The sequence below is a fragment of the Capsicum annuum genome, chromosome 3 (assembly GCF_002878395.1).
Source record: "Capsicum annuum cultivar UCD-10X-F1 chromosome 3, UCD10Xv1.1, whole genome shotgun sequence".
Classification (NCBI taxonomy): domain Eukaryota; kingdom Viridiplantae; phylum Streptophyta; class Magnoliopsida; order Solanales; family Solanaceae; genus Capsicum; species Capsicum annuum.
Window position 1 is genome coordinate 245,280,816 of NC_061113.1, and position 26,521 is coordinate 245,307,336.

General features: G+C 34.7%; 3 protein-coding genes across 5 annotated transcripts; all 3 read left to right on the forward strand.

The window, feature by feature from the left end:
• Positions 1–6,473: 6,473 nt before the first annotated feature.
• LOC107862604 (serine/threonine-protein kinase AFC2) lies at positions 6,474–10,399 on the forward strand. 2 transcript variants are annotated; one of them, XM_016708236.2, is made up of 11 exons: positions 6,474–6,793; positions 7,640–7,832; positions 8,196–8,376; positions 8,479–8,527; positions 8,621–8,735; positions 8,946–9,037; positions 9,153–9,309; positions 9,388–9,452; positions 9,536–9,633; positions 9,740–9,842; positions 9,927–10,399. In XM_016708236.2, the coding sequence occupies exons 1-11, from the start codon at positions 6,692–6,694 to the stop codon at positions 10,071–10,073; spliced, it is 1,302 nt and encodes a 433-aa protein (XP_016563722.1). In that variant the 5' UTR covers positions 6,474–6,691; the 3' UTR covers positions 10,074–10,399. The 2 variants fall into 2 exon arrangements, with proteins under 2 accessions (XP_016563722.1, XP_047265634.1); XM_047409678.1 differs by lacking the exons at positions 6,474–6,793; positions 7,640–7,832; positions 8,479–8,527; positions 8,621–8,735.
• Positions 10,400–11,008: 609 nt separating this feature from the next.
• LOC107865995 lies at positions 11,009–12,274 on the forward strand. Its single transcript, XM_016712181.2, has 2 exons — positions 11,009–11,702; positions 11,930–12,274. Exons 1-2 carry the CDS (start codon positions 11,243–11,245, stop codon positions 11,989–11,991), a joined length of 522 nt encoding a protein of 173 aa, XP_016567667.1. The 5' UTR covers positions 11,009–11,242; the 3' UTR covers positions 11,992–12,274.
• A 2,977-nt stretch (positions 12,275–15,251) lies between these two features.
• LOC107865994 lies at positions 15,252–19,350 on the forward strand. 2 transcript variants are annotated; one of them, XM_016712178.2, is made up of 4 exons: positions 15,252–17,219; positions 17,312–18,399; positions 18,478–18,551; positions 18,815–19,350. In XM_016712178.2, exons 2-4 carry the CDS (start codon positions 17,893–17,895, stop codon positions 18,915–18,917), a joined length of 684 nt encoding a protein of 227 aa, XP_016567664.2. In that variant the 5' UTR covers positions 15,252–17,219; positions 17,312–17,892; the 3' UTR covers positions 18,918–19,350. The 2 variants fall into 2 exon arrangements, with proteins under 2 accessions (XP_016567664.2, XP_047265635.1); XM_047409679.1 differs by having other exon boundaries at positions 15,252–18,399.
• Positions 19,351–26,521: the final 7,171 nt, after the last annotated feature.

The following is a 26,521-nucleotide window of genomic DNA, read 5'->3' on the forward strand; positions in this document are numbered from 1 at the left end:
GAAATGAACCTTCTAAGATACGCCAACTTTCCTTGCAAACTTTTCAGCTCGTGAATATCCTTAGGCTCAGGCATCTTCAAAATAGCATCTACCTTATCTTGATCAATTTCAATCCCGCGATAACGAATAATAAAGCCAAGGAAATTTCCAAAAGCAACTCCAAAAACACACTTTAAAGGGTTCATTTTGAGTTGGTATCTTCGAAGTCGTTTGAATACCATTCTCAGATCATGTAAGTGGTCATCTCTTTTCCTTGATTTCGCCATTAAGTCATCAACGTAGCACTCAACATTCTTATGAAGCATATCATCAAAAATGTTCTGCAAAGCTCATTGGTAAGTAGCACCAGCACTCTTTAAACCAAAAGGCATCACCTTGTAGCAATATATTTATTTAGGCGTGCGGAAGGCCGTTAGTTCTTCATCTCTTGGTGCCATACGAATATGATTATACCCCGATGAACCATCCATGAAAGACATTGCCTCATATCCAGTTGTGGCATCAATCATAAGTTCGGGAGAGGAAATTCATCTTTAGGACATACATTATTAAGATCCCTAAAGTCAACACAAACTCGAATTTGACCATTCTTCTTTCTTACAGGTACTATGCTTGAAATCAATGTGGGATATTTGACTTCTTAAACGAAACCTGCTTCGATGAGCTTGTTAACTTCAGTTTCAATCAAAGGGACTAACTCAGGTCTAAACCAACGTTGCACCTGCTTTACAGGGTAGGTACCTCTCTTCATAGCAAGGCGATGAACTGCAATTTTAAGATCCAATTCTGGCATTTCTTTATAGCTCCAAGCAAATATATCTTTATACTCCATAAGCAACTCAACATAATTATTTTCTTCACCTTCATCCAGTAAGGTGCTTACATACGTAGGCCTTTAATCTTTATGGTCCCAAGATTGACTTTCTTCAATGCATCGACAGTGTTCTTCACCCCTTCCTCAAGTTCAGGTAGTGCATCTTTAGCATCTTCAACTTCTTGAGGATCACCATTATTGAAAGATATGTGATGACATGTGTTGATATCAACAAACTCATCTTCGATCTTCATATGAGGGAGAGTATCCTTATTGTCGCACATTGTGATGTGATATGATGATCCTACACTTTCTATATCTTCTTCACGCTCCTTAGTATGAACTGTAGTATGAGTTCTTGCTTTGAGGACATCTCCACATGAAACTAAGACTTTTGTTTCTCGCCTCATTCTAGAAGGAATCAAACTGGAGCAATTTTTGTGAAAATTAGGCTCTTTAGCATAAACATGTTCTTTCATCCTTCTATCATTTCCTTGGTGTTTGTATTTTTTCTTCATTGACCCCAACCTATCAAACACCGAAGTTCTTATACTTAGGTCGGTGAGCTAATCAAACACAAAAACTTTTTTGTTAGATGGTACAGAATCGTCCTTAGGGGTAATTTAGTTCACACACTCCCTATTTATGGATATACGGATCGGTGATGGTTGTTTGTAACCCAAACCTTTATGCGATTGTTTGACAGCATACCCTTTCTCTATCATCATCCTCTGAGTAGGATTTAGACCATGGTTTGGCCCTCCTTGTGCTTCAGATGGGAGCTTCCCTAGCTTAAAGGATTCATCGGGATTATATCCAACTTTTGTCAATAACTTATAGGCGTTTGGGTCAAAACCCTCATTCGTACACTTTTCAGGAAATACTTTATGCGGATCAAGATTAGATGATTTGACAAAACTTTCCACCGATCTTAAAGGCGACTTGATTACATCAATTTGCTTAATAGGAAAGGTCAACCCTCTTAACGTATTTTGATGTAATTTAGATGATTGTACTTCAACCTTCTTTTCCTTTGGGATATAACGGATAATTGGAGTCACTTTTTTACTTGACAATATCGTATTGATCTCAAGTACCTTGTTCGCATCAGAAAACGTTGGACTCTTTTCAACCACCAACTTTTTCTTTCTCATTTCCTCATCATTCTTCTTCGCAATGTCAAACTTTCTTATAGGAACCACATCATCAATATTTACCTCCTTTTGGATGTGTTTCTTCAAGTAAAATTTTGCATCTGCAAAATGGGTTTCTGCTTCAGTAAAAGGCTCATCGTCAGCAACTATCTTCTTTTGTACTCTATTTTCAAAGTACTTAAAGCATTGATGGTAGGTGGACGTGACTACTTTGTTATCATGTATCCATGGCCTTCCCAATAAGATATTATATGAGGTCTTTGCGTCAATCACATACATCAATACGCTCAAACACATATCTCCCATGTTGACTACCAGTTTGATAGAACCTATGGCTCTTTGCCCCCCTTGATTGAATCCCTGAATCATAAGACGACATTCAGACAATTCACCCATCAAGATTCCAAGCTTCTTTACAGTGTGAATTGGGAGAACATTAACTCCAGAACCATCATCAATCATAATTCTTTTCACTTTGTGCTCACGTACGTAGCCAGCCATATACAAGGGATGATTGTGTGATATCTCACCCAATAAGAGGGTATCATCAGTGAATATGATCTTTGCATCACAACTGTTCACTTTCTCAGAAAGAGGTTTAACGGGTTCTTCATCTGGAAGGACTAGAGGCAATGACGAGTCTTCCATTGTTGTCTCTTCTTTATCAATATTGCAACATGAGGCCTTGATGTCAATATAAGGTATTTCTTTACGAATCCATCTCGGAAAAAATTCCTCCAATGTGACTGGGTAACGGGGCTTTGAACGATAATTCTTCTCAACTTTCATTTTTCTTACTTTCTTCTCTGCTATTTTCCTTTGGCGTCTTTTGACCATCTTTTCTCTTGTTGCTTGTTTGTTCGGCTCTTTTCGTGAGATCATCTTACAATGTCTTCTTTGAGTCACCAAGATCCATCCTTCATCATCAGTGTGCTCAATAAGGGATTGACTTTCTTGTAATGATTCCTTCTTTACCATTACTTAATTCATCATAGGAAGAAGAAATGGCCTGCTAACATCGATGAGTTCAAAGTCGCCAAATTTAATCATGTTTTGGGGGGTCGCACTTAGGACATCATCACATTCATGCACTTCAACAAAGTTGCAAAGAAATATAGGATCAAGTGAACCAAAAGTGACTGATACTTGATTTGAACTTTCCTTCTCATCTTCGAGCAATATATTTCCTTCGCGGGCCAACTCCATGACCTTTTCCTTGAAGATAAAACACTTTTCTATGGGATGACCCAACAATCGATGATATTTACAGTAATTTGGATCACTAGTCTTTCCAGCTTCATCTGGAAGTTTCATTTCAAGTAACTCAAAGAGTTTATATGAAAGGAGCTCATCAAAAATTGCTGGGACATCTAAGTCCAAGAACGGATACTCTTTTGCTTGCATCGCCTTTAAAGTCAACTTTTTGTTGGCATTATTCTGAAAAAATGTGGTTTTCACAGTTTGCTTTTTACTTAGCTTTGTGGTGACCCTCAATAGTGTGGCATTAACATTCATCGCCTCTTTACTTTCAGATTTTGGCACAAACTTGCCCCTTTTCTTCACTTCTTGTTTGTCTTTTCCTTTTTGGGGCTCATAAACAGGTGGTCCTTGATTTCCACTTGAGGACATACTTAACTCCATATCATGAGCGCGCGTGGCAAGTTCTTCAAATGACTTAGGTTTAATGCCCTGTAGGATGTAACGAAGTCCCCAATGCATTCCTTGAATACACATTTTTATCCCAAAAACCTTACTAAGTCTGTCTTTACAAGTAAGACTCACGTTCCTCCATCGATTGATGTACTTAATGACGCGTTTATCTTCTCGTTGGCGCATATTGGTAAGTTCAATCATACTTACAATACATCTCATGCTATAGAAACGATTGAGAAATTCATGTTCGAGTTGTTCCCAACTATCAATTGAACCAGACTCGAGGTCAGTATACCAATCAAATGCATTTCCTTGTAAAGAGCGCACAAGCTGTTTTACAAGATAATCTCCATAAGTTCCAGCATTGTTGCATGTTGCAAAAAAGTGTGCAACATGTTGCTTTGGGTTTCCTTTACCATCAAATTGTTGGAATTTTTGAGGTTGATAACCTACAGGCATCTTCGAACCATCTATTCTTGAAGTATATGGCTTGGCATATGTGAGAGATGGTTTGGAAGCAACATCGTACTTGTCTTTAATGGTTCCCATAATAAAGTCCTTCAGTTGGTGAATTGAGATTAACCCATTAGTAGATATTTGCAGTTCATCAGCAACATCCCTTTGCTTTGCAGTTGAATCTTCTTTGTCTTGTTCCATAGGACGTTTCCCAGATGCTTGGCTTGAGCCTCCCTCCATAACAATTTTAACTCAATCTGTCAACTTGATAATTCGATTATCCTGATCTTGCACATATTTTGTTAGGTCTTCAATCACCTTAGTCAAACTTGTAAGTTGTTTTTCCACAGTTGAGGTGTTAGTCACCATTGCTTGGATAGCCACTGAAGATGAAAGATTAAAGCATAGATTTTCCCTCAGACTAAAATCTAAGTAAAACAGTTCACGTGGAGTAGCTGGAACAGACTTAGTGATCAAAGCATGATCATTTTTATACATGGTGTGGTCCTTAGTCTTATATGGACTAAGTCGAGCTAAAGTCTTTTCAACGATCTCAGCGATATTCTCCCCTTCTTCTAATTCATTGAGAAAAACTCTTGCCCCCTTTAAAGACTGAAGATCAAATATAGGAGCTGATACGGATGACACTTCAAGTGTTTGTTGTCTTAGTAAGTTTGCTTCGTTCCTAGTAATGGGCCTCACACTTTCCATGGTAGTATCAAGTATGTTATCTATTTCTGCGAAAAATTTGGAGTCGGTAGCCTTAGCAACAACAGATTTGGAGTAAAACTTCTTGGATGCCATTTCAGTATTCTTAAATAGGATGATTAATATGAAGAGATGAGAGGTAGAGAAGGTCCCACTGGGTGTCCCAAAATTTGTAGACGACGAATTTTCTGAGTCAAGAAAACAATAATCGAGACAGAAAAATTGAAGTAACAAAGTGTAATATTTTATTTCAAATGTAGTAAGTGTTACAATCTCTAAAAAATAATCCTCTGATTCTTCAAAGTAATATGAACTTAGACTTGAACTTAATTTGGATTCAAGGGCTTGATTAGCTTGATCTTGAATCTTCGTCTCCAGACTTGAATTTGTATGTTAGTTCATCGCAAAAACTTGGATGGTTGCCACAAACGATGAATAAGTAACTTGATCTGGAACAAAACTTCCTTCGTTCTTGATCTTGAACTTGATCTTGAGCTTGATAGTTTGAAACTTATTACTTGCAGAGAAATTATGATTTTGATCCACAAGCTCTCTTCTTGCTTCTTGTTTCTCCCCAAAATCCTCCCTTTGTGAGTTATGAGGACCTCTATTTATAGTTGGAGGGGCAAAGCAATTGTGTGATTTGATTGGTTGGTTTAAAATTGACCAATCATATTCTCTTGGTGAAAAGCTCTAATTTGATTGGTTAGAACATGTCACCTGCTTACATGGCATGATTTTAGCAGCTTATTTCATTTAACTTGGATTGCCACCTAATATTGACACATGTCATATTTTTAGTGGCTCATTTTATTTAACTTGGTGGCTCATTTCATTTAACTTGGATTGCCACATAATATTGCCACATGCCATGCTTTTAGTGGCTCATTTCATTTAACTTGGATTGCCACATGTCATGCATTTAGCGGCTCATTTCATTTAACTTGGATTGCCACATGCCATGTTTTTAGTGACTTATTTCATTTAACATGGATTGCCATCTCATATTAAATTAACCTCATATATTTGAGATTAAATGATTAACCCAATTAATCATATTATTTGGACTATTTTCTTAAATTTAATATAGTCCAAATAAATAGGTGAATTTAAATTTAATAAAATTTCAATACTCACAATTTAATTGATCTAATTCAGTTTAGATTTGAAACTTAGTTAAACTTAGACAAGGGGAACAACTAAAAAGAAATGGAGAAAGTATCATGTTTGGTAGATAGGTAGAAATTAAGTTGTTCATATATAAAATAAATGCAGCATTTGGTTTGTCGTTAAGAAACCCATATAACTACTATATTTATCAGGTACGAGGGAGTCTAGTATTATCTTATGCAAGAATAAAAGGTGGAATAAGTAAATAAATGTATAACTAAGTACGAATGTAAATACATGTATAACTAAATATGAATAAGTAACCCCTGCATAATGATATCAAAACACCGCGTCAAATTTTCATTAAGAAAAAAAAGTTGGGATGTCCACGTTTTATCTCAAAAGGCCTAAGCCCATATCTCACGATTTGCTGAAGCCCATTTCTAAACAACATTTAACACTGCTCAACTTTTAATGGGCTAAGGTTTGGTCCATTTAGGAGCAAAGAGAAGCCCAAGAACAGGTCAAAACCCTAAAACCATAGTTAAAGGCCAACCACACCTCATCCACCTTTGAATGTGATCAGGTCTTCTAAAAGCAAAGGCAACGATATTGGACACGTGTTCGGCGACGATTAGACATTAACCGACTCTTCACAATTTGATAGGTCAATATTAGGTAGATATCCTAGGGTTTGTGTATTCGCATCAATCAATCAATCTCTTCCTAACTTTTTGTGCAATTGTTTTCTCTCTCTAAAAACTTTCTCTCTCTAGAATTTTCTACCCTTTCTGCCATGGAAACGGAACGCGTGACTGGTTTTCCGTTAACGAATCTGGACCGGCGGCCAAGAAAGAGGGCGCGTCTGGGCTGGGATGTTCTTCCTGAGCCACCTAAGGTATTAGATCTGTCTTCAAATTCTTTGTTCTGTTTATGCTATCATTTTTTCGCGTTTTTTTGCTAGATCTGATCGAGATTAGGTTGTTTTTCGCATCAGGTATGGTAAATATTCAGTTTTTATGTGTTGGATGATGTATTTTGATTAGATCTGTTGTGTTTTTACTATAATTTGGTGTTTTTGTATCTGTGTTTTCGTATTTCAGGTTAGATTTTTGTTTCTTCAGAAGTGAGGGTAAAAATTCCTTATATGTTATTGGATCTTTCTTTTTTTCTTCTCTGATGACCAGTTTATAATCAGATCTGACATGAATTGTCTTTTTTGAGATTATTTTTAATGGTTTCTTTAGACTTGCATCGTTATTTGTTGACCACAATTCTATACGTAAGGATATAGTGAAGTCAATTAACTTTTTTATGTGAATCTGATTAATATGTTATAAAGGGTTAGATCCGCCTGATAAATGATAGTGGTGTAGCTAGAAATCTATACAAGACAGTGAAGTTATAAACAATCGCAAGTTTTTGCAATCAAAGTTTATACAGTTATTACGCAAAGGAAGAATTCATTGCAGATGATTCTGGGAAGTGGGAATTGTTTATTGAACTTGATCTAAGCCTTTTTAGTCACTTTGTTTCTGGAACGTGCTCTGACTATTGGTTCATGTTTATTTGGTAACTTGTTGATTGCTTTTTCCACTCTGCGTGTTTGTGCTCTATTATTATTGTTGTTATGTTATATGTTATATTTTTTTGCGATTTCGACTTTTTAACTTTGAAGGTATCCATAGGTAATAATAAAATTAGTTTTGTATTAAGATACCATGAATCAAATGCCTGTGTGTAGGCTCAGCTAGGATTGTTTTGTGGACAAGATGTTGGGAATGTGACAAGCTATGCATCTTCAAGGCAACCCACAGACCTTACTAGTGCTACCTTTATTATTAAGGGAGTTGCTCAAAATGGTTCTCCCCCTTGGAGAGAAGATGACAAGGATGGGCATTTTGTGTTTGAGCTGGGAGAAAATTTAACATCACGCTGTAATCATCTTTACCACCACCAAAAAGTTTTACTTATTTTTTGGTGCCTTGGTTATTATGCTGACCACTTGCTTATTTCTGTTACACTTGTTATGGTTTATGCACCCACGTATTTTATATAATGATTCGACATATTTACCTTTTCCTAAAAATCCTATGGTACTAAGTAATATAGTTAACATTTTCTTTTTTATCAGCTTTTATTTTCTACTACTTCCGTTGGTTTTACGGCTTTGCATTACAAAAACAAAAAATGGTTTGCCAAAACAAAAAAAAGAACTCATTTTGTCGTGACGTGTACTGTTGAATTCCCTTATCTGCTATATATGCCCCTAATGGTCGTTAGATTTTCCTAAAATGTAGATAAAATCCACAGTAAGATGGGTGAAGGTACTTTCGGTCAGGTCCTAGAATGCTGGGATCGCGAGAGGAAAGAAATGGTGGCTATTAAAATTGTTCGGGGCATGAAGAAGTATCGTGATGCTGCAATGATTGAGGTTGAAATGCTTCAACAGCTTGGTAAACACGACAATGGTGGCAATCGGTGAGTAATTGTCTATTAAAGCTACTGTTATCCTAACCCGTGTACCTCATTCATGGGATTTTTGTTATTTGTCAAGTGTTTGAACTGGTTTGTTCCTTGCAGTTGCGTACAAATACGGAACTGGTTTGACTATCGTAATCATATCTGTATTGTAAGTATATGATTGATTTGGACGGGTTAATTTCCCCACCTAACAAATCTTATGGGGATTAAAATTTTGGATGAACTTAAATGGTGTTAACAGGTCTTTGAGAAGCTTGGACCAAGCTTATACGATTTCCTTCGGAAAAACAATTACCGTTCATTTCCCATTGATCTTGTCCGTGAGATTGGAAGACAACTGTTGGATTGTGTAGCATGTGTGTAAAAAAAGCTTTGTGCACATTTCGTTTCTTTAATCATGCATATATAGATATAGATGAAAGATAGGCTTAGTGCTGATACAGCGATGTACCTCATGATTGGAGCATGCATTATTTATTATTACCTTGTATCATCATGCATACATTCCAATTATTTTTTCCAACTGTTCCGTCTTGTAATTGATTTTGATTCTGTTTGTGTTGTAGTTATGCATGATTTGCGTCTTATCCATACCGACTTGAAGCCTGAGAACATACTTCTCACCTCCTCTGAATATGTTAAGGTTCCTGACTACAAGGTATGCTCTGGTTCTTTAATGTGCGAGGTGTAACCCTACTTCGTATTTCGTAACCTTAGTATTTTGTCCTTGATACTGTTACCTAAACTTACATTTTGTCAATTGTCTTATACAGGTTTCTTCAAGGTCTCCAAAAGATGGTTCATACTATAAGAGAATCCCAAAATCAAGTGCTATAAAGGTAATTGATTTTGGTAGCACAACATATGACCGTCTGAATCAGACGTATGTTGTGTCAACTCGTCATTACCGTGCGCCTGAAGTTATTCTAGGTAAGGAGTTGAAACATCTAGGATTCTTTGTTGCCCTGCTTCCTTGAATCATCAAAGTAACTATATCTAATTTTTCAGGTCTTGGATGGACCTACACTTGTGATATATGGAGTGTTGGGTGTATCCTTGTGGAACTCTGTTCGGTATGCTCTGTTCGAACTGGATGAATTATGGTTTCTTCCAATTTTTGCTTGACGCAGTTTATATATCTTGTAACTTGATTTAGGGTGAGGCATTGTTCCAAACACATGAGAATCTAGAACATCTCGCTATGATGGAGAAGGTATTGGGCCCCCTGCCTCAGCACATGCTGAAAAGAGTAGAGTAAGTCGCAGATTTAGAGCCTACTTCAGCAATATCATGCTTGTTTCAATAAGAGCGATGTCTCGTCTCTTCTTTGTAGTGATATGAGTTGCTTCCTTTTTCACAGCCGTCAAGCCGAGAAGTATGTGAGAAGAGGACGGTTAGATTGGCCCGAGGGGGCAACTTCTCGGGATAGTATTAAAGCTGTATCAAAGTTAGCGCGCCTTCCGGTACTATTACTAATCCTGTTCTGCTATTTGGTTGAATGGATTTGCACGGTGGTTGTTTACTGGTAATTGTTATTCCTATTTCAGAACATAATCATGCAGCATGTTGATCATTCTGCTGGAGATCTTATTAACCTTTTGCAAGGACTTCTTAGATATGATCCTGAAGTTAGATTAACTGCTCGGGAAGCTTTGCGGCATCCATTCTTCACACGTGATCATCTCCGGAGATAGAACAATTTCTTGCGTTTAACGTTTGCCATTGCCCGGCTGCCCTCCAACCTTGAATGCTGTACTTGTGTAGCGATGACTGGAAGTGGAGCCCATCTCTGTTGGCGCACTGGAGTTTTAGTGAATTTGACTTGGTACCAGTGTACATAAATCCAAAATACTGGTTTCTTGTTGTGCGTGCTTGCAATACTAGGTTATATGGTGGCTTGTAAAAGTTCCGTTAATGTGTGTAAAGATAGTCTTAACCCTTGATTACTAACAAATTGCATGTAACAATCGAGTTCTCTTTCGTACTTTTGAGTTATGATTTTGAGTTTTCCCTTGCTCTATCTCTTAATTTTACTTCTACCAGAGCCGGTTGCGCTTACAATAGCTGTTTGTTTGTGGTAGATGTTTGTTGTGATTGGTCTTTAGATTTGAGATATGACAATAACATACCTACCTTGTTAAATTTGTCAAAATGTTATTTGAGCGGTGGTTGCACAAATTTCTCTGGGGGTAGAGATGTTTCTGTGAGACGGCTTTAAGTGCAATAAAAAAGAGAAACCAATAGCGTTAATTAATTATTACCCGTGCCCCAAAAATTGGAAAAGGAGGAAAAATATTATTAATTACATTAATTTAAAAAATTTAAATTATTTTAAATATATAATTGTCTATGTAAAAGTATGAATGTAGAGATTAACATATATTGTTTATAAATTATATAAAAAATATTATAAATTATTAACGATTTGAAATATATTTAAAATATTATTCTTTATCAAATTCTATTTATATTACAATATAAATTGAAAATAAAAACATACAGCATCCTTCAATAAGTAATACGATAAGAAAAAGGAATCTCATAGGGCATAGTACTTTAAAATATATACTACATGTTATATATTTGTATATCCCTAGATCTTGAGGTGTTCTACGCACCTCTTATCTTTTTATATTGTAAAATAAAACAGAACCGACTTTACCATTAATAAAGCATGGGGTGAGAGAGAATCCAAGGAACTTTCACATGTATTATTCCGTCGTTTACTTGTTATTTTTAATATACGTGGAGGATTTGCATATGAAATGACGTATAAAAACTACATTTATCATCTTTGTCACAACTATTTCAGACCCCATTTTGAAGAAAAGAGTGGCTAAAATATCCTGGAAAAGTGTCAGAAATGGAAGATGGTATGAGTGATATTGCAAACTTTGGTTTCTCCAACTCCTCCAGAGATCAAAACGTGGAAGAACAAATTCAAGAAAATGTTGGAGAAATCAGTGAAGAAAGTAAAGGTGACAAAGGAAAAGACGAAGGTGGGCTTATTAATCGTTTAATTTCCAATTTAATGAGTCCTAGAGCAGGGGAAGCTAGAAACAAAGAAAGAAATTATCTTTTTGAGGTTACAGATGAGGATAGGAAGAAAGATATAGCTTCAAAAGTAGAGGAGAAAAGTGGTAATGACGACAGTCGAGGTGGAAGGACAATTAACAATTTGATCTCCAACATTGAAAGTTCAAAGGAGAAGCAAGAAGATCGTAGTAGTGGAGAAAAACAAAAAGATGTGATGAAGAAAACAGAGGAAGAAACTGCAAGTGTTCTGGGCAATATTCTTTCCCACTTGCCAATCCCTCTTGCTGGTAATTCCATATCCTAATGATTTTTTTTTTCTGGCAACTCTTGCGAGGGATTATATTACTAAGTGCAATTTGGTTCAATATATGAAAACTAAATGCATAAAGAAGTCATAAATTTTTTTTATTGAAAGAGATATGAACTGTTTGATCCTATATGGCTCCGCCCCTGATTAAGTGTTTGTATATGTGGTAAAAGATTGAAATGAGTGTTGTGTTTGATTTGTGAGCAGATGATGCAGTTCCAGCAACAGACGAGGCTTCAATACTGATTCATTCAGTTGTTCATGACTAGGACGTGTAGTGTTTTTCCCAAGTACTACTAAAGATTATATTAGCCAATATTAGTCGGTGCAGAAGATCATTAATCAAGTGTTCAGTTAAGAGGGGGGTGTATATAGATCATAGTTAAATTACTTGGTGCAAGTTGTGATCTGTCATCTCATTCATATTCTCTTCGCTGCTTCTGGATTTCCGATAGGGTTCTTCATCGAAAAATTATATTATATATATATATATATGATTAAAATTATTTATTATATATATATATATATATAGTGGTGAAGTCAGAATATTCACTAAGGGTTTGTAAGTGAACATATAAATTAACTGAAGGGGGTTTTAACATTAGGATAATTTTTTACCAAAGGATTTGGATGAACCTTCGACAAAGGTAGATCTGCTATTTTATATATAGTACAAGTTGAACCTTGATTAGTTCATAACGGCTCCGTCCCAGCCCACCCCGCCGCCGCACTCCCCGCTGCTATCTGCTATTGTAAAGCCCTTTAAACTTTTCTCTGTCTGTCGCACCTTTTTTACTCTATAAAGGATTTTTGCTGTGAAAGGAAAAAATGGCTCAAACACGAAATCAAAATATCAAACTCAAAACTGAATGATAAAATATTACGCTTATTGCTCTTTGAAAAGTGATGAAGGTGTTTCAATCAAGCGATTTTTAAGTTTGAATTTACAAATGTGCTTTTTCTCAAATTGTTTAACACCAACTTTCAGCTTACTAACAAATTTCATTAACATTCTTCTTCAATTTTGTTTTTGAAGGTTGCTAAAATTTTATTATTTTTTCAGCTTTAAGAAATCAAAAATTGACGAACTAATATATATTAACACAATATTGGCTTACACCAAATGAAGTTGAAGACATTTATTTACTTTGTGATAAGCGGGTTACAACGCATGCGTTTTTTTAATTTCTGCACAAAAAAATTTAAAATTCCGTCTAATTGACTAATAATAAGTGCAACAATTAGTGGGTTTAATTATAGTTGTGCTGAAATTAATAATGTTATTATTTCTTCCGTTTAAAAAAGAATGATCTACTTTGACTTGACACAAAGTTTAAGAAAATAGACTTTTGAATCTTGTGGCCTTAAATTAAAGTTGTGTAAAATGTATTAAAATATACTTTAATTTTGTGGTTTTAAACATATCATGTGAAAAGTTGAAATTAAAGTTTGCCAAAAAAGAAAAGGGGTCATTCTTTTTTAAATGAACTAAAAAGGAAAGTAGATCATTTTTTTTAAACGGAGGGAATATTTTTTTTTAAATCTAGTTTTATACTCCCTCCGTTTCATTTTACTTGTTCCAAATTAACTTGACATATTTGATTAAAAAAAATAATTAATAACATAACTAGTTTACTATAGTACCCCTATAAAATGATATTTACATGATAATTTGAAGAAAAAATAATTAATGCAAAGGGCAATTAAATTAGAAAATCTGAAACAAGTAAAATAAGACGGAGGGAGTAGTATAGTACTATTGAAAGTGCTTCAATAGTGGTGATATTAGTTAAATTAAACTTAAATTTATATTCAAATATTGCATTAATATTTAATCCCAGCATTATGTGCAAGCACCACTTTATCAAGTAGTTAATGTAATTTTATTATAATGAAGTGATTTAATCAGTTGAGAATTAATGTTAGTACTAATTAATTATGGTTAATTATTTCTAAATTATGTTTAAATATATGTTATATGTTTATTCGCTTGCTTCAAACACGAGATGAGGTAAGTTTGTGCTCTGTAGGGGTGGTTGCCCTACACCTTTTTCTTTCATGCATTGAGTAATAAATTTCATCCTAAACTTGTTCTTTCATGGGTTTCTTGAAATTTGAAATTAATTTGGTTTGATTTTGAATTATTATAAATATTTAGAAACAAGTAAAAAGCAAATCGAATCAAACTGACAATTACACACTTTATTTTTTAAAATAAATATAACCCTTTTGGAAGTAATTACACCCTCTCTCACTTTTTAAATTACTTTACTCTCTCTCCCTATTAATATACATAATATAACCGACATATGCAAGCATTCTGTGTATATGTTGGGATTTTTGTAATATGTTTAGGGAGTTAAGATTTTTGTTAATATTGAAAACATAAATTATGTATTTGTGTAATTTTTAGTTTTTCTAAATATACTAATTTTTTTCTAAACATATATGTGCAATATATTAATAATTGTAAATATTTTATATAATATTCGTCAAACTTTTATTTTTATTATGGGAAAAGGCATCATTTTCACCCCATACTATACAAAAAAAAATCGAAGCCACACCTAAACTATATAAGTGACCTATTACACACCTTAACTATATAAAAGTGATATTATTACCTCCCCGCGACTCCATACCCAAATTTAATGAGTAGAGTGCATTCCACTCGCCCTCTTGTGGTGCCACATGTCTAAACTTATTTTCCTATTTTATTAAAAACCTAACCCAACCCATTACTCTTTTAACCCATCTATTTAATCCATCCGACCCGATCAAACTCTCATATTTTATCCTAAACCTAACCCGATTAAAACATTCACCCATCCAAACGAAAAGTCATCGTTTGAGAGCAAAAATCCGATAGAAGATTCACCTCTATTTTTTTTAATTTTTCGTGAAATTTAAACCCGATAGAAAAGATAAATAATAATTTTGCTGTGTTTTTCGTTATTGACAAGCAAAAATTATTTTTTATCTCTTCTCAGTTGAAGTTGATTGATTTCAACGGAGGTGGTATGATCTAAGGTAAAAACTAAAGGTTACATCATTTATGTAGGGACTATTGATTTTTAGTTCAAAGGTTAGCTTTCTTCGTTCCTAAATATAGTAGATCTAGGATTTATTTTCGTTCCTAAATTTAGATCTAGAGTTTTTTGAGTTAGTATTTTGTCGTCTTTAATTTGTCCAAATTAATTTATTTTATTTCCATTTAGATGCTCAATATGTGATAATATAACCCTTGACATTTATAATTGTTCGATTTTACTAGGATTTTGACTAGGGTTATGAATTAGGTTTTTGAATTAGAAATTTTTGTTGTCTTTAGTTTATCTTTAAAACTGATCTGTTATATTTTGTTTATGTGCTTCAATCTGTAATAATATGAGCTGTGAGTTTCAAAATGTGATAAATAACCTGAAGATCCCAAATAACCTTTGATACTTCTAATTGTTGCATAAATTTAATATGTAAATAACCTGTGAGGTTCAATATATAATTTTTTGATTTTGTGTACTGTGTTTTTGTATCTTTTTTATTTTTGTATACTGTTACACTTGTATCTTTATTGTGTTTTTGTGGTCAATGATTTCAGGTTTAGAAAATGAATTTTGAACTGATCACTTTGAGATTTTACCATGGTGGAGAACTTAATATGGGTAAGGTGAAGGGAAAAAGGGGAAAAAGATATGAGGGTGGACAAGTTACTGAATCTTTAGATGTTGATGTAGATAGGTTGTCTTTATTGAATTTAGGGATTATGTAAAGTATTTAGGGTATATTCCCAAACAGTGCTTACTATATGTTAGACGGCCTAAGAGTTCTAATTTAAAAGAAATTAGGTTATACAAGGACACAATTGAGATTTCAAAAAAAATGGGTAATTGACAAGTTTTGGAAGCTTTTGTGTGTCACATGGTTGCTAAACCTGAGTTGGCCCCACTTTTAAAATTTGCAAATAATGGGGAAGGACATGTGGAGAGAAAAAGTGGTGTGTCTTTTAATAAAGACGCTGAAAATGACATTGGGAATGTTGACAGAGCATCTAAAAATATTGAAGATGCCCCTCCTTTTGACTAACCTACTTCTCATACTTCTTCTCCTTCTCCTGTCCAACCTATTACTCATACCTTTCCTTCTTTTGTCCAACCAACTGCTCATATCTCTTCTCTTACTACTGACCAACCTAATGCTCATGTCTCTTTTCCTCCTACTGACCAACCTACTACTCATATCTCTTCTCCTATATCTGCTGCTCCTAGTAGTTCTACTGCTGCTCCTGCTAATTCACATGTTGCTTCAGATGTAGAATCTATTAATGGAGGTGTAGAGATTGGGAGTGATGTGGATGAATATGTGGTTGAAGAGTTAAGAAATCTTAGGGAAGAAAAGAGAAAAAGAAAAAGAAGAAAGAGGGAAGAGAGATCAGTAATTCCTAAACATATTAAGTTAGGAATCGAAAAAAAGGAACCAGATATTGGCTATGATGAATTTGTAGGTGGTGATAGAAATAGTTTAGAGGGTAAGTTAGCTGGTGATGAACCTGTTTACCCATCTGATGAAGCTGCCAGCCTTGAAACTGAATCAGATGATGTAACTGATGAAGAAGATGAAGTTGAACATAAAGATAAGGATAGAAAGAGGAAAAAAGGTAAGAAAATTGCATATAGTTCAGACTGTCAGAAAGTTGTGTGGGAGTTAGGACTTGTTTTTTAAAGTGTTAATGAATTTAGAGCTGCTGTTACTTAGTATGTTGTTGCTGAACATGTTGCAATTGAGAAATGTGTTAATGAACCTACAAGGGTAAGGGTTAGGTGTACAACTAGTTGTCCATGGCTTCTTTATGCTAGCATTGATTCTAGGTCCATGAACTTTATTGTGAAGACCTACAATCCAGTTCATAAGTATGATCCTATCAATAGGAACAAACTTTGTAATATCAAGTTCTTAGCTAGCCACTTCAATGAGAGAATAAAGAAATAATCGAATATTAGAATTTTTGAGTTTCACCTGCTTATTAAGAAGGAACTGGATTTACATGTTGCAAGAATAGTGTGTAGGAGAATAAAAAATAAGGTGATTGCAAAACTGATGGGTGACTATAATCTGAAATTTGAGAGAATTTTAAATTATAGAGATGAGTTGTTAAGATCAAATTTAGGTAGTACATGTATAGTGAAGTTTCATGATGAAACATTTGAAGATGGTAGAAAATTGTTTCAAGGCTTTTACACATGTTTTGATGCAATGAAGAAATCCTTCCTAGCTGGTTATAGGAAGTGCATTGATTTGGATGGATGTTTTTTAAAAGAAGTGAAAAAAGGGCAATTATTAGTTACTGTGGTAAAGATGGAACAATAAAATGTTGCCACTGGCATGGGCAGTGGTTGAGATTGAAAACAAGACCACTTGGAGTTGGTTTATCAGGATTGTAAAAGAAGATCTTCAGCTGGGAGATGGGACAGATTTGACAGTGATAACAGACATGCAAAAGGTAAAGAATTATTGGTTTTATTTCTGTTTATATTGTAATTATTTCTGTTTATGTTTATGTTGTAATTGTTTTTGTTTTTGTTTTTGTTATAGGAATTAGAAATTGTTGTAACTGAATATTTACCAAATACTGAACATAGAATGTCTGCAAGGTATGTCCTTGTAAATTGGTCAAAAGATGCTATATGTAGAGGTATTGAGAAGAAAAAATATATTTGGGGGTGTGCAAGATCTACCTTTGAGGCTGAGCTTAGGGACAACATTAGTTATATGAAGATGTTGGGGGGGGGGGGATACTAGATAAGTTGATGTATTTTAATTCAGAGAGATGGAGCAAGGTTTACTTTAGCTTTGGAACAAAGTGTGATGTTGTAGACAACAACATGGCAGAATATTTTCATGCATGAATTTTAGGAGCTAGGCACAAGACTATAATTACAATGTTAGAGGAGATAAGGGTAAAAATGATGAAAAAAGTGGGACAGATGAGGGACTTTTGTGAAACTTGGATCAGTGACATTTCTCCAATTGCTATGAAAGTACTAAATGATAATACAACAAGGTCTATGAAGTGCAGCATAGAATGAAATTCTGATACAGGGTATGAGGTGCTTGATAGAGGATATAGGCATATTATGGATATTTTTAGACAATATTGTAGTTGTAGAGTATGAATGTTAAAGGGTATACCTTGTCCTCATGTAGTGGCTGCTCTTCACCACAAAAAATTGAATCCAGTAAACTACATCTCTCACTGGTACAATAGAGAAACTTACATGAACACATATAATTTCTTCTTTCAACCAGTTTTGGATATGAAGATGTGGCCACAATCACAGAATATCTCTGTTATGCCACCTCCTGTTAGGAAGATGCCAGGTAGTCCTGGAAAGAATAGAAAGAAAGAAGAAGGTGAAACCAAAAAGAAAACTGGAAAGTTGTCCAAAAGGGGGATTGAGATTTCATGTGGCACTTTCCATAGCAAGGGTCACAACAAAAGAAGATGTCCAACAGGTGCACCTGCTGCTGGAACTAATGCAAATCCTGGCCCAAGTTCATCTGCTGGTGCAGACCCAAATGCAGGTTCAAGTACAGTCCCAAATGCAACACCTAGTATTGGAAAAGGGAGAGGTTCAACTGGAAGAGGAAGGGGTAGACCACCAAAGAATTCTACAAAAAAGGTATTTTATTTAATTTAACAATGTTGTGAACTAATTATGCTTACCTTATACTAAATATCTTCTTTCCTTTCTTTTTAGTGTGCTGGCAGACCAAGAGTGGCTTGGTTGGAATGGGATTACTTCACATACAAAGTGGATGCACAATTCCTAATGTAAGTTTACTACAGCATTTACTATCTAAATTTTATTTACTACAATTTTATTTACTAAAGTTAACACTTTCTTTATTTGAGCAGCAGAGAATGCCGATCATTACTATATTATCAATTACATTACCAATAAGAATAACATGACTGATGACACTGAATGGAATGCACCTAGGATGTCATTTGTTTAGGATATTACTAAATCTAGCCTAGCCTTCATAAATTGATCTTTAGCTCTGGAACTGAATCATTTCCTTGTATCTGAGAAGAACTTCCAGATTAATAGGAAGAAAGCTTAATCGAAATGAATCTCGAGAGATAGCTGTCCATACACTGATAAGGGATGGTCAAGTCTTCAGTATTTGTGACTGAAAATTTCGAATATGCACCAAAAACTGGTGTAAAATGGAAAGGAAAAAAAGTTATGACCTCTAGGCAACTACAAGACATGTGAGGCAAAAAATAAATGCAAACAAGGTCCAAGGCTTCACACTTGAGTCAAGAAAGCTCAATGTTCAATCTCTATGAGAAGTTGGTGTAGACTACATTTAAGACTGCATTTACTGATGTGACTGCATTTCCTTGTATAAAGTTTGGCTGTTGTGACTGCATTTAAGACTATGTTTTTGATAATTTACTAATGTTGGCAGATGAGACTATATTTAAGACTATTTTTTGGTAGTTCACTGATGTTGACAGCTGTGACTGCTTTTTGTAACTGTAATTAGTCCACTGATATTGGTGGCAGCTTTGACTGCATTTTGTAACTGTAATTAGTTTAACAATACTGATCTTTTTTTAAATGTATTTGGCAACAATATGTAATTGGCACTCATTTTGGTTAATGATTATGCAGTTATAAGTTTATTGTTGCTGAAATTTGTGTTTATACTTGTGCAGCAGCTGTGGCTGTATTTATTAATATAAAATTTGTATTGTGATGTTGAAATTTGTGTTTGTGCTTGTGCAGCAGCTGTGACTGCATTTAGTGTTGTGATGTTGTATACAAATTGCAACACAAAGAACCACTGAAAACAAAGTCAAAACTGTCAAGTTCAACCTTACAATTTCATTACACAACAATTTAATTACACAACCTAACAATTTTTTCAAAGGTAACGCCTAATAATTGATACAAATTTCAGCCCCTTAAAACAACAAAACAAAGCAACTTAGTTTAGGGCAGCCTTCTTGGAGCTCCTTTCAAGAACATGAATTGAACTAGAAAACTAGCACCCAATATATGTACACAAATGAGAGTAGTCCATAGTTGTTTTTCCTTTTCTTGGACTTAGCCAACTTGATCTTTCATTTCTTCTCATTTGCCTTCATCATCTTCAAATCATCCTGAAAATTATCCATTTGCAACTCTATTTTGTTCATAGCCATTTTGCTCTCCACAGATTTGATTGTCCTAGTAGTCTTGTCATCAACTATTTTGTGGTCATAAAATGCACAATTTGTCGAAGATTCAACTCTTTCCTCAAGCTCCCCAATTCTTCCCAATAATTTAGGAATAACAAATTTCGATCGCTCATCAATAGAATCATCCTTCCAAAGCCAAAAATCGCATGATCTAGCATTCTAAAACGAAAGCAATTAGATTCGTATACAATTCAAGATCAATGTTTGAAGGAAAAACTCACGTACCCCATAGTAAGGACAAGTCCAATATCGTCTACCCGAATTTCTTGAGGTCCATGAAGTCATCAAAGGCAAAACATATCCATATTTGCATCGAACTTCGACCAACTCATGATCTTTTTCTTGCTTACAAAGTCTACTCAAACTTATCTTAGCCATTAAAGTACCTTGATTAAGAAAACAAGGTTTAAGAGAGGTTGAACAACACTTGAGGGAAGAAAAAATTATGAAAATGGCAACAAAATTAAGACAAGATACTCATCAATAAAGCAAGAAATCGAAGGATTAAAAAGATTTAGTTACCAATTCTTCAAACAAATGCTCTTCAATTTCGATTTTGGGAGACAAATTTGGGAATTAGGGTTTCCTAGTTTTGAGCCCCAAATTAGCTTATAAATAAGAATAGATCCGTTGGAAATTAAAGATGATGCACTTTTAGCCGTTTACTTTTGTTATTTAATAGGCTGGACGCGCCTAAAATAAGTGTAACATACACGCCTTAGAATGGGAGTCGCGGGGAGGTAATAATATCACTTTTATATAGTTAAGGTGTGTAATAGGTCACTTATATAATTTAGCTATGACTTCGACTTTTCTTGTATAGTATGGGATGAAAATAATGTCTTGTCCCTTTTTACTATCAATATTATCTCTAATAAATCAAGAAACTTTAGAATACATGCGAAAAGAACAACCTGGACTTTTTGTTAATTTTTTAAAATATGTTATTCACCAAACTAAAGCTTATGGATATCAAGACATTATACATAGCCACCATAAGAAAATGGTAATAAATAATTATAAGTTGATAAAAATGATTTTTTAAAATTATTATAGGAAAAAAAAGAGAAAATGCCATCAAATTTATTAAAAATCAAATATGATAGTTAAGTTAGCCGGCATAAAATATGTATTCTTCTTTAATTATACGCATTTGTCTCAATAAGCAATAAAAGCCTAGGCGTTTTCTACTTGAGATTGATGCGTATAATCAAATATAATGATATATTTTATGTCGTTAACTTAACTACCGAATAAACAAATAAAATACGTTTATTATTTTTTTCAAAATTTAAATCAAAAGTATCTAATTAAAACAATTTACTAAGAGTTAAAAGGAAACGTGACTTAATTTGATTTAAATAAAATATCCTAACAAATTTGAAAGTTCAACTATGTATTAAGCCTATTTTAAAACTTTCAACCACTCGCCACTCTCCGTAACACTTGACCATCTGATTATAGTCAGTGGTGGTATGTAAATATTCCCTATGAATTTTGTTAAGTGTCCATACTAGTGGCTAAAAAATTTTGAACTACAGTTGGACAGGGTCCAAATAATACAGCCATAGAGGGTCCATTTCAAATTTTGTCGACACAAATGCCACATGACCAAAAAGCTACTTTGAGAGAATTCCTAATAACATGCGACGTGTTTGTTACTAAAGTGTCCTTATCAGGGGCGGATCTAGGAGTTCCGTTGGGAGTTCTCAAAAATTTAATAACTTTCGTATGGTTCTAATATTTATATAGAGAAATATAGTAAATATATAAAAATTATAAGTTGGGAACTCATATCCAAAGTGTATTGTTAGTCTAGTGGAGTAAAGGGGCTTGTAAAAATTTTATTGATCTCGAAAACTCCTTGCCTATTTTGTTCTAACCCTTCAAGCTCCATTGAGGACACTTATTACACTATGGACAATGAGACATTTTAGCCAAGTGTTTGGATTGGCTTAAAAGCTGGTCAAATCAGCTTAAAACTATTTTTTTTGACTTATTTTGGGTGTTTTGACAAACAACAAAAGTGCTTAAAAATAAATGGTTTTAAGCTAAAACAAACCAAAAGCTATAAGTTGGTCTACCCCAACTTATTGCTTTTGGCTTAAAATGTATTTCAAGTTTGACCAAGTAATTTACTTCATTATCTCTTGCATGTTCTTAAAACTCCTAAAATATTTTTCCCTATTCTAACTTATTCATTCATTTCTTGCTCTCTCCCATGGTTGTTCTCTATCATAGTTTACATTTTTTTCTTTGAGAAAATACATAAAGATCCCCTGATCTTGTCCGAGTTTTTTAAAAAGACACTTAAACTTTACTTTCGATCTATTACCCCACGAATCTTACTTAAATCGTTGCAAACACACCATTTTGACTCTCTGCGTGTATAAACGCGCAACAGGTGCATGAAAAGGTTCAAAATTGACTTTTTCTACCAATTAAAAGTTGTCACGTGTAAATATTTTGATAAATAATTTATCTTCTTTTTTTTAAAAAAAATATTTATTTATTTTTTAAAATTATTTCATACACCCTCTTTCTTCTTAATCTTTTTCTCTTTTCTTCCCTCCCCTTTCTTCCCCCCCCCCCCCCCCCCCCCCCCCGCAACCCTCTACCCACCATTGTCTTCTTCTTCATCACCATAACTCAACAACAACATCAATTACACCAACAACAACATCAATTGGAGAAACAACAACAACATCATCATCACCATAACTCTCTTTCTCCTCAATCCTCTCAATCATCACCATAATTCTACTCACTTTTTACCATCACCACGTTTACTTTCTTCAATTTCAAGTTCTTACTTCAGTTTCTTTTTTACGTTTTGAACAATTTTATAAAACCCAATATATATCCTCTTAAGAAGAACTATAAAGCTCCATTTTAATGGAGTTTTGATCTCATCATTAGACAATCAACAAACATATAGTTCTTTTTGGAAGGATATATTAATTTCTCCAATTTCGTGTTTATGACAAATTGATATATTAATTTCTCTAATTTTTAAAAATTTTGGATATATTAATCTTCCCAAATGCTGTTGCAGCAATGATTTTACCACAATTGAAATGCCATTGCAACGGCTCCTTGCTGCTTCCACGATACTGTCACACCTTTTTTTTAACTAAAAAGATTCATTTTATGTTTCGAAAGGGTTTTTTATTATCAAAGTGACAAAATGAAGGTTTGTTTCGAAAAGGACTATTTACATTTTTATTCAGAGTCACCACTTCGCATAATCTGGTGTGCCAAGTCACCTTTTGAAAATCCTTTTCAAAACTATTTTTGACTTTATAACTGATCCGCGAACAGAGATTCTGGCTAAGAAATTCTGTTGACCTAGGGGAAGGTGTTAGGCACCCCTGGATCCCTTGGTTCGACCATGGTCGCTTTGAGAGCGTATCGACAATATTTGACACTACAAATGCATAAACTACACAAAGCACGCGATAACAATCAATCACGCGAGCAAAACAAAACAATCCAAAATTTAGTGTCCAGTCCAATTATACAACCCAAAGTAAAAAAAGAAAATGTGAAAATAAAAATTTCTATTCTAACCTACCCTAATCCTAATTACGCTCCCAAGCTACCCGATGCCTCGGGTCTTCATCACGGACGTCCTCCGAGTACAAAATACTTCGGGGCATTCCCCGGATAAAATAATACAAGTACTTCGGAGCATTCCCTGGCCAAATGGTACAATTGAATCAAGCACGATAAACTAAAAAATATTCAACCAACGTTCCATATTCAAACATTCAACAAAAATTCTTATTCATAGGAATTTTGCCTACCCAAACCAATATTCGCCTATTCATTTCAACGTATCATGATACTATTACATCATCGACATTTAATGAATCAAAATAAATTAATGATTGCTATTTATCAATTTCAATTCCAACCCCCTTTATTCCCACATGTGTTCTAGTCAACCTCGACCAATTAATTAATTTCCGTCGACCAATTAAACCAACAATGCAACATGGTTCAACCATAGAATCACAAGTCATATCATCAACAAATTCACCATTCATAATCATCCCCAAACATAACCACAAATAATTTTCAACAAATCAAGATGGATAAAAAGATTCGGGTTAAAGAAATGGACCTCACTATGACTTGTTGGCGTTGCCGATAATAAAGAAGACCAAAACTCGAACAGAGAACCTCGACAGCAAACCTCAAATCTGAACCAACTCAATACAACCCGAACTCGCGGTCTGATTCAAATATTAAGTTCACAGAGCGACTAAGAGTATTCAGCAAAACACCGAACAAGCCAAAACTGACCCAAAATAGACCGAAATTAACCCGAAACAAACTGAAATTGGACTCAAAATAAACGGACTCAACCCGAAATGTATCGATCTCAGACCGATTTAACCATTCGATCCTAGTTTTCAGCAATGGAGAGGGTTTAAATGGAGTTTTTAAATGGATTTTGGAGTTAATTCTGAGCTAGTGAAGTTATTCCCCGTGAAGATTGGCCGGAAAACTTTGATCTCCGATCAACTTCTTCTTTCTTGGTGTCCTTCACGTCATCCTCTCCTTCAGTGTGTGTGTGATTAGTGTTTATTCCGTGAGGGAGCTGTGAGTGTATGTTGATAAAAAAAAGGTGAATTTGTGATTATTCGTGAATAGATTATGAAAAATGAATGGTTTGCCTAGGTCTTGTTTTCCAGGTCCCTTCTCTTTTTTGTAACATTCATTGTGTGTATTGATTTTTTAAGAAGGAAAATAAAAAAAGGTCATGGGATCCTTCCCGGAAGGTTCCCCTTTTTATCTTGTAGTGTATTTGCTTTATGGACAAGAAAAGGAAAGGGTGGGGGTCACATGAGAGGGGGTGGTGGTGAGGTAGTTTGGTGAGTGGTAAGGTGTTGTTTGTAATTGGAGGGGTAGGGGTTAGGTGTCCATTTTTGATTGGGTGGGTTGTAGGAATGTTAGAATAAGACAAAGTTTGTTATGACTTGTTATTTTTGGATAAAAACAAAACAAAAATAAATAAATAAATAAGTAAAAGATGGGGTGGTTATTTATTTTCTTGGGGAAAAATTATAAGAATGGGGTTAAATTGTGTGATATCGGAATAAGAAATATTTTTAACGGGAAAAAATTACTTGTCTATATTATGCCCCCTTTGAATGCAAACACCTAGTGTTTTCATACATAGAAGTAGACGATGAGGCAGAATTTTGTCTCTATCATTATTCGACGAAAGAAATAGAAGGAAGAAGGGCAATCGGATCTTGACGGACATCCTACCTACCCAAATTATGAGGGAATCAAGTGACCGGTATCTTACAAGATCGAAAGGAGGTGGACTATACCGAGTTGGAGAGTCGAATCATCTTCCATCGAGGTTTCGGTCTGCTGCTCTGTCATTACATCAAAAATGGAAATTACGAGTTAAAACATAAATGAATTATAAAATCCTATCTATGCAGTTTTTCTTGACTCTTGACTCGAGTTTTATCACCCTATTCTTCAGACGGGCTCCTGACTTGCAATTTCATTCAACTTGTTGATTGGTTTTCCATTGCTTCACTTCGTTGCTCGACTTTCATTTATTTTCCTTGCTCTTCAGATGGGCTTCTGACTTGCCATTTTTGTCTTTCAATTTTATCACTCTGTTCTTCAGGCAGGTTCCTGACTTGCAATTTCTTCAATTTCCCATTTCATCACCCTATTCTTCAGGCGGGTTCCTGAAATCAAAATAAAACTAGAACAAAAATTATCCAAAATAAAAATTATGATAAAGAGAGATTTCATTTTTGAAAGTAATGTCCCATTTTTCAGGAGGGTCCTGAACAGAAAGTAAATTCCCATTTTTCAGGAGGGTCCTGAACAGAAAGTAAAATCTCATTTTTCAGGAGGGTCCTGAACAGAAAGTAAAATCCCATTTTTCAGGAAGGTCCTGAACAGAAAGTAAAGTCCCATTTTTTAGAAGGGTCCTGAACAGAAAGTAAAGTCTCATTTTTCAGGAGGGTCCTAAACAGAAAGTAAAGTCCCATTTTTCAGGAGGGTCCTGAACAGAAAGTAAAATTTCATTTTCCAGGAGGGTCCTGAACAGAAAGTAAAGTCCCATTTTTCAGGAGGGTCCTGAACAGAAAGTAAAATCTCAAGATATGCTTTCCCAATGATAGCTGAATTTACTGAACATAAACTTTGCCCCTGTTTCATCAAAGAAAGAAAAATTATTCAGTTAACTTAGTGGTGGCTTGCAGAACTTGGCTTCCCAGGCATCTGCTCCAGCACTCAATTCTTTCATCTTTGTTTCAGATCACTGACACTTGCCTCTGTCCTATTGCATCATTGACCCAGACCAGATCGGGGGAAATGACTTTGGCTCAAACATTGAGCTTCTATTTCACCATGCCTCTGAGATGCACCTTTTGACATCTGATACTTCCATGAATCTAGTAACTTGTCGGTTGATAGACTACCTTTGCCTTGCTTCGAATTAGGACCATGTTTCTCTCATGTACTGTCTCGGATTTTCCTCATGCAATTAGGAAGACTGGTAGCAAGTTTTG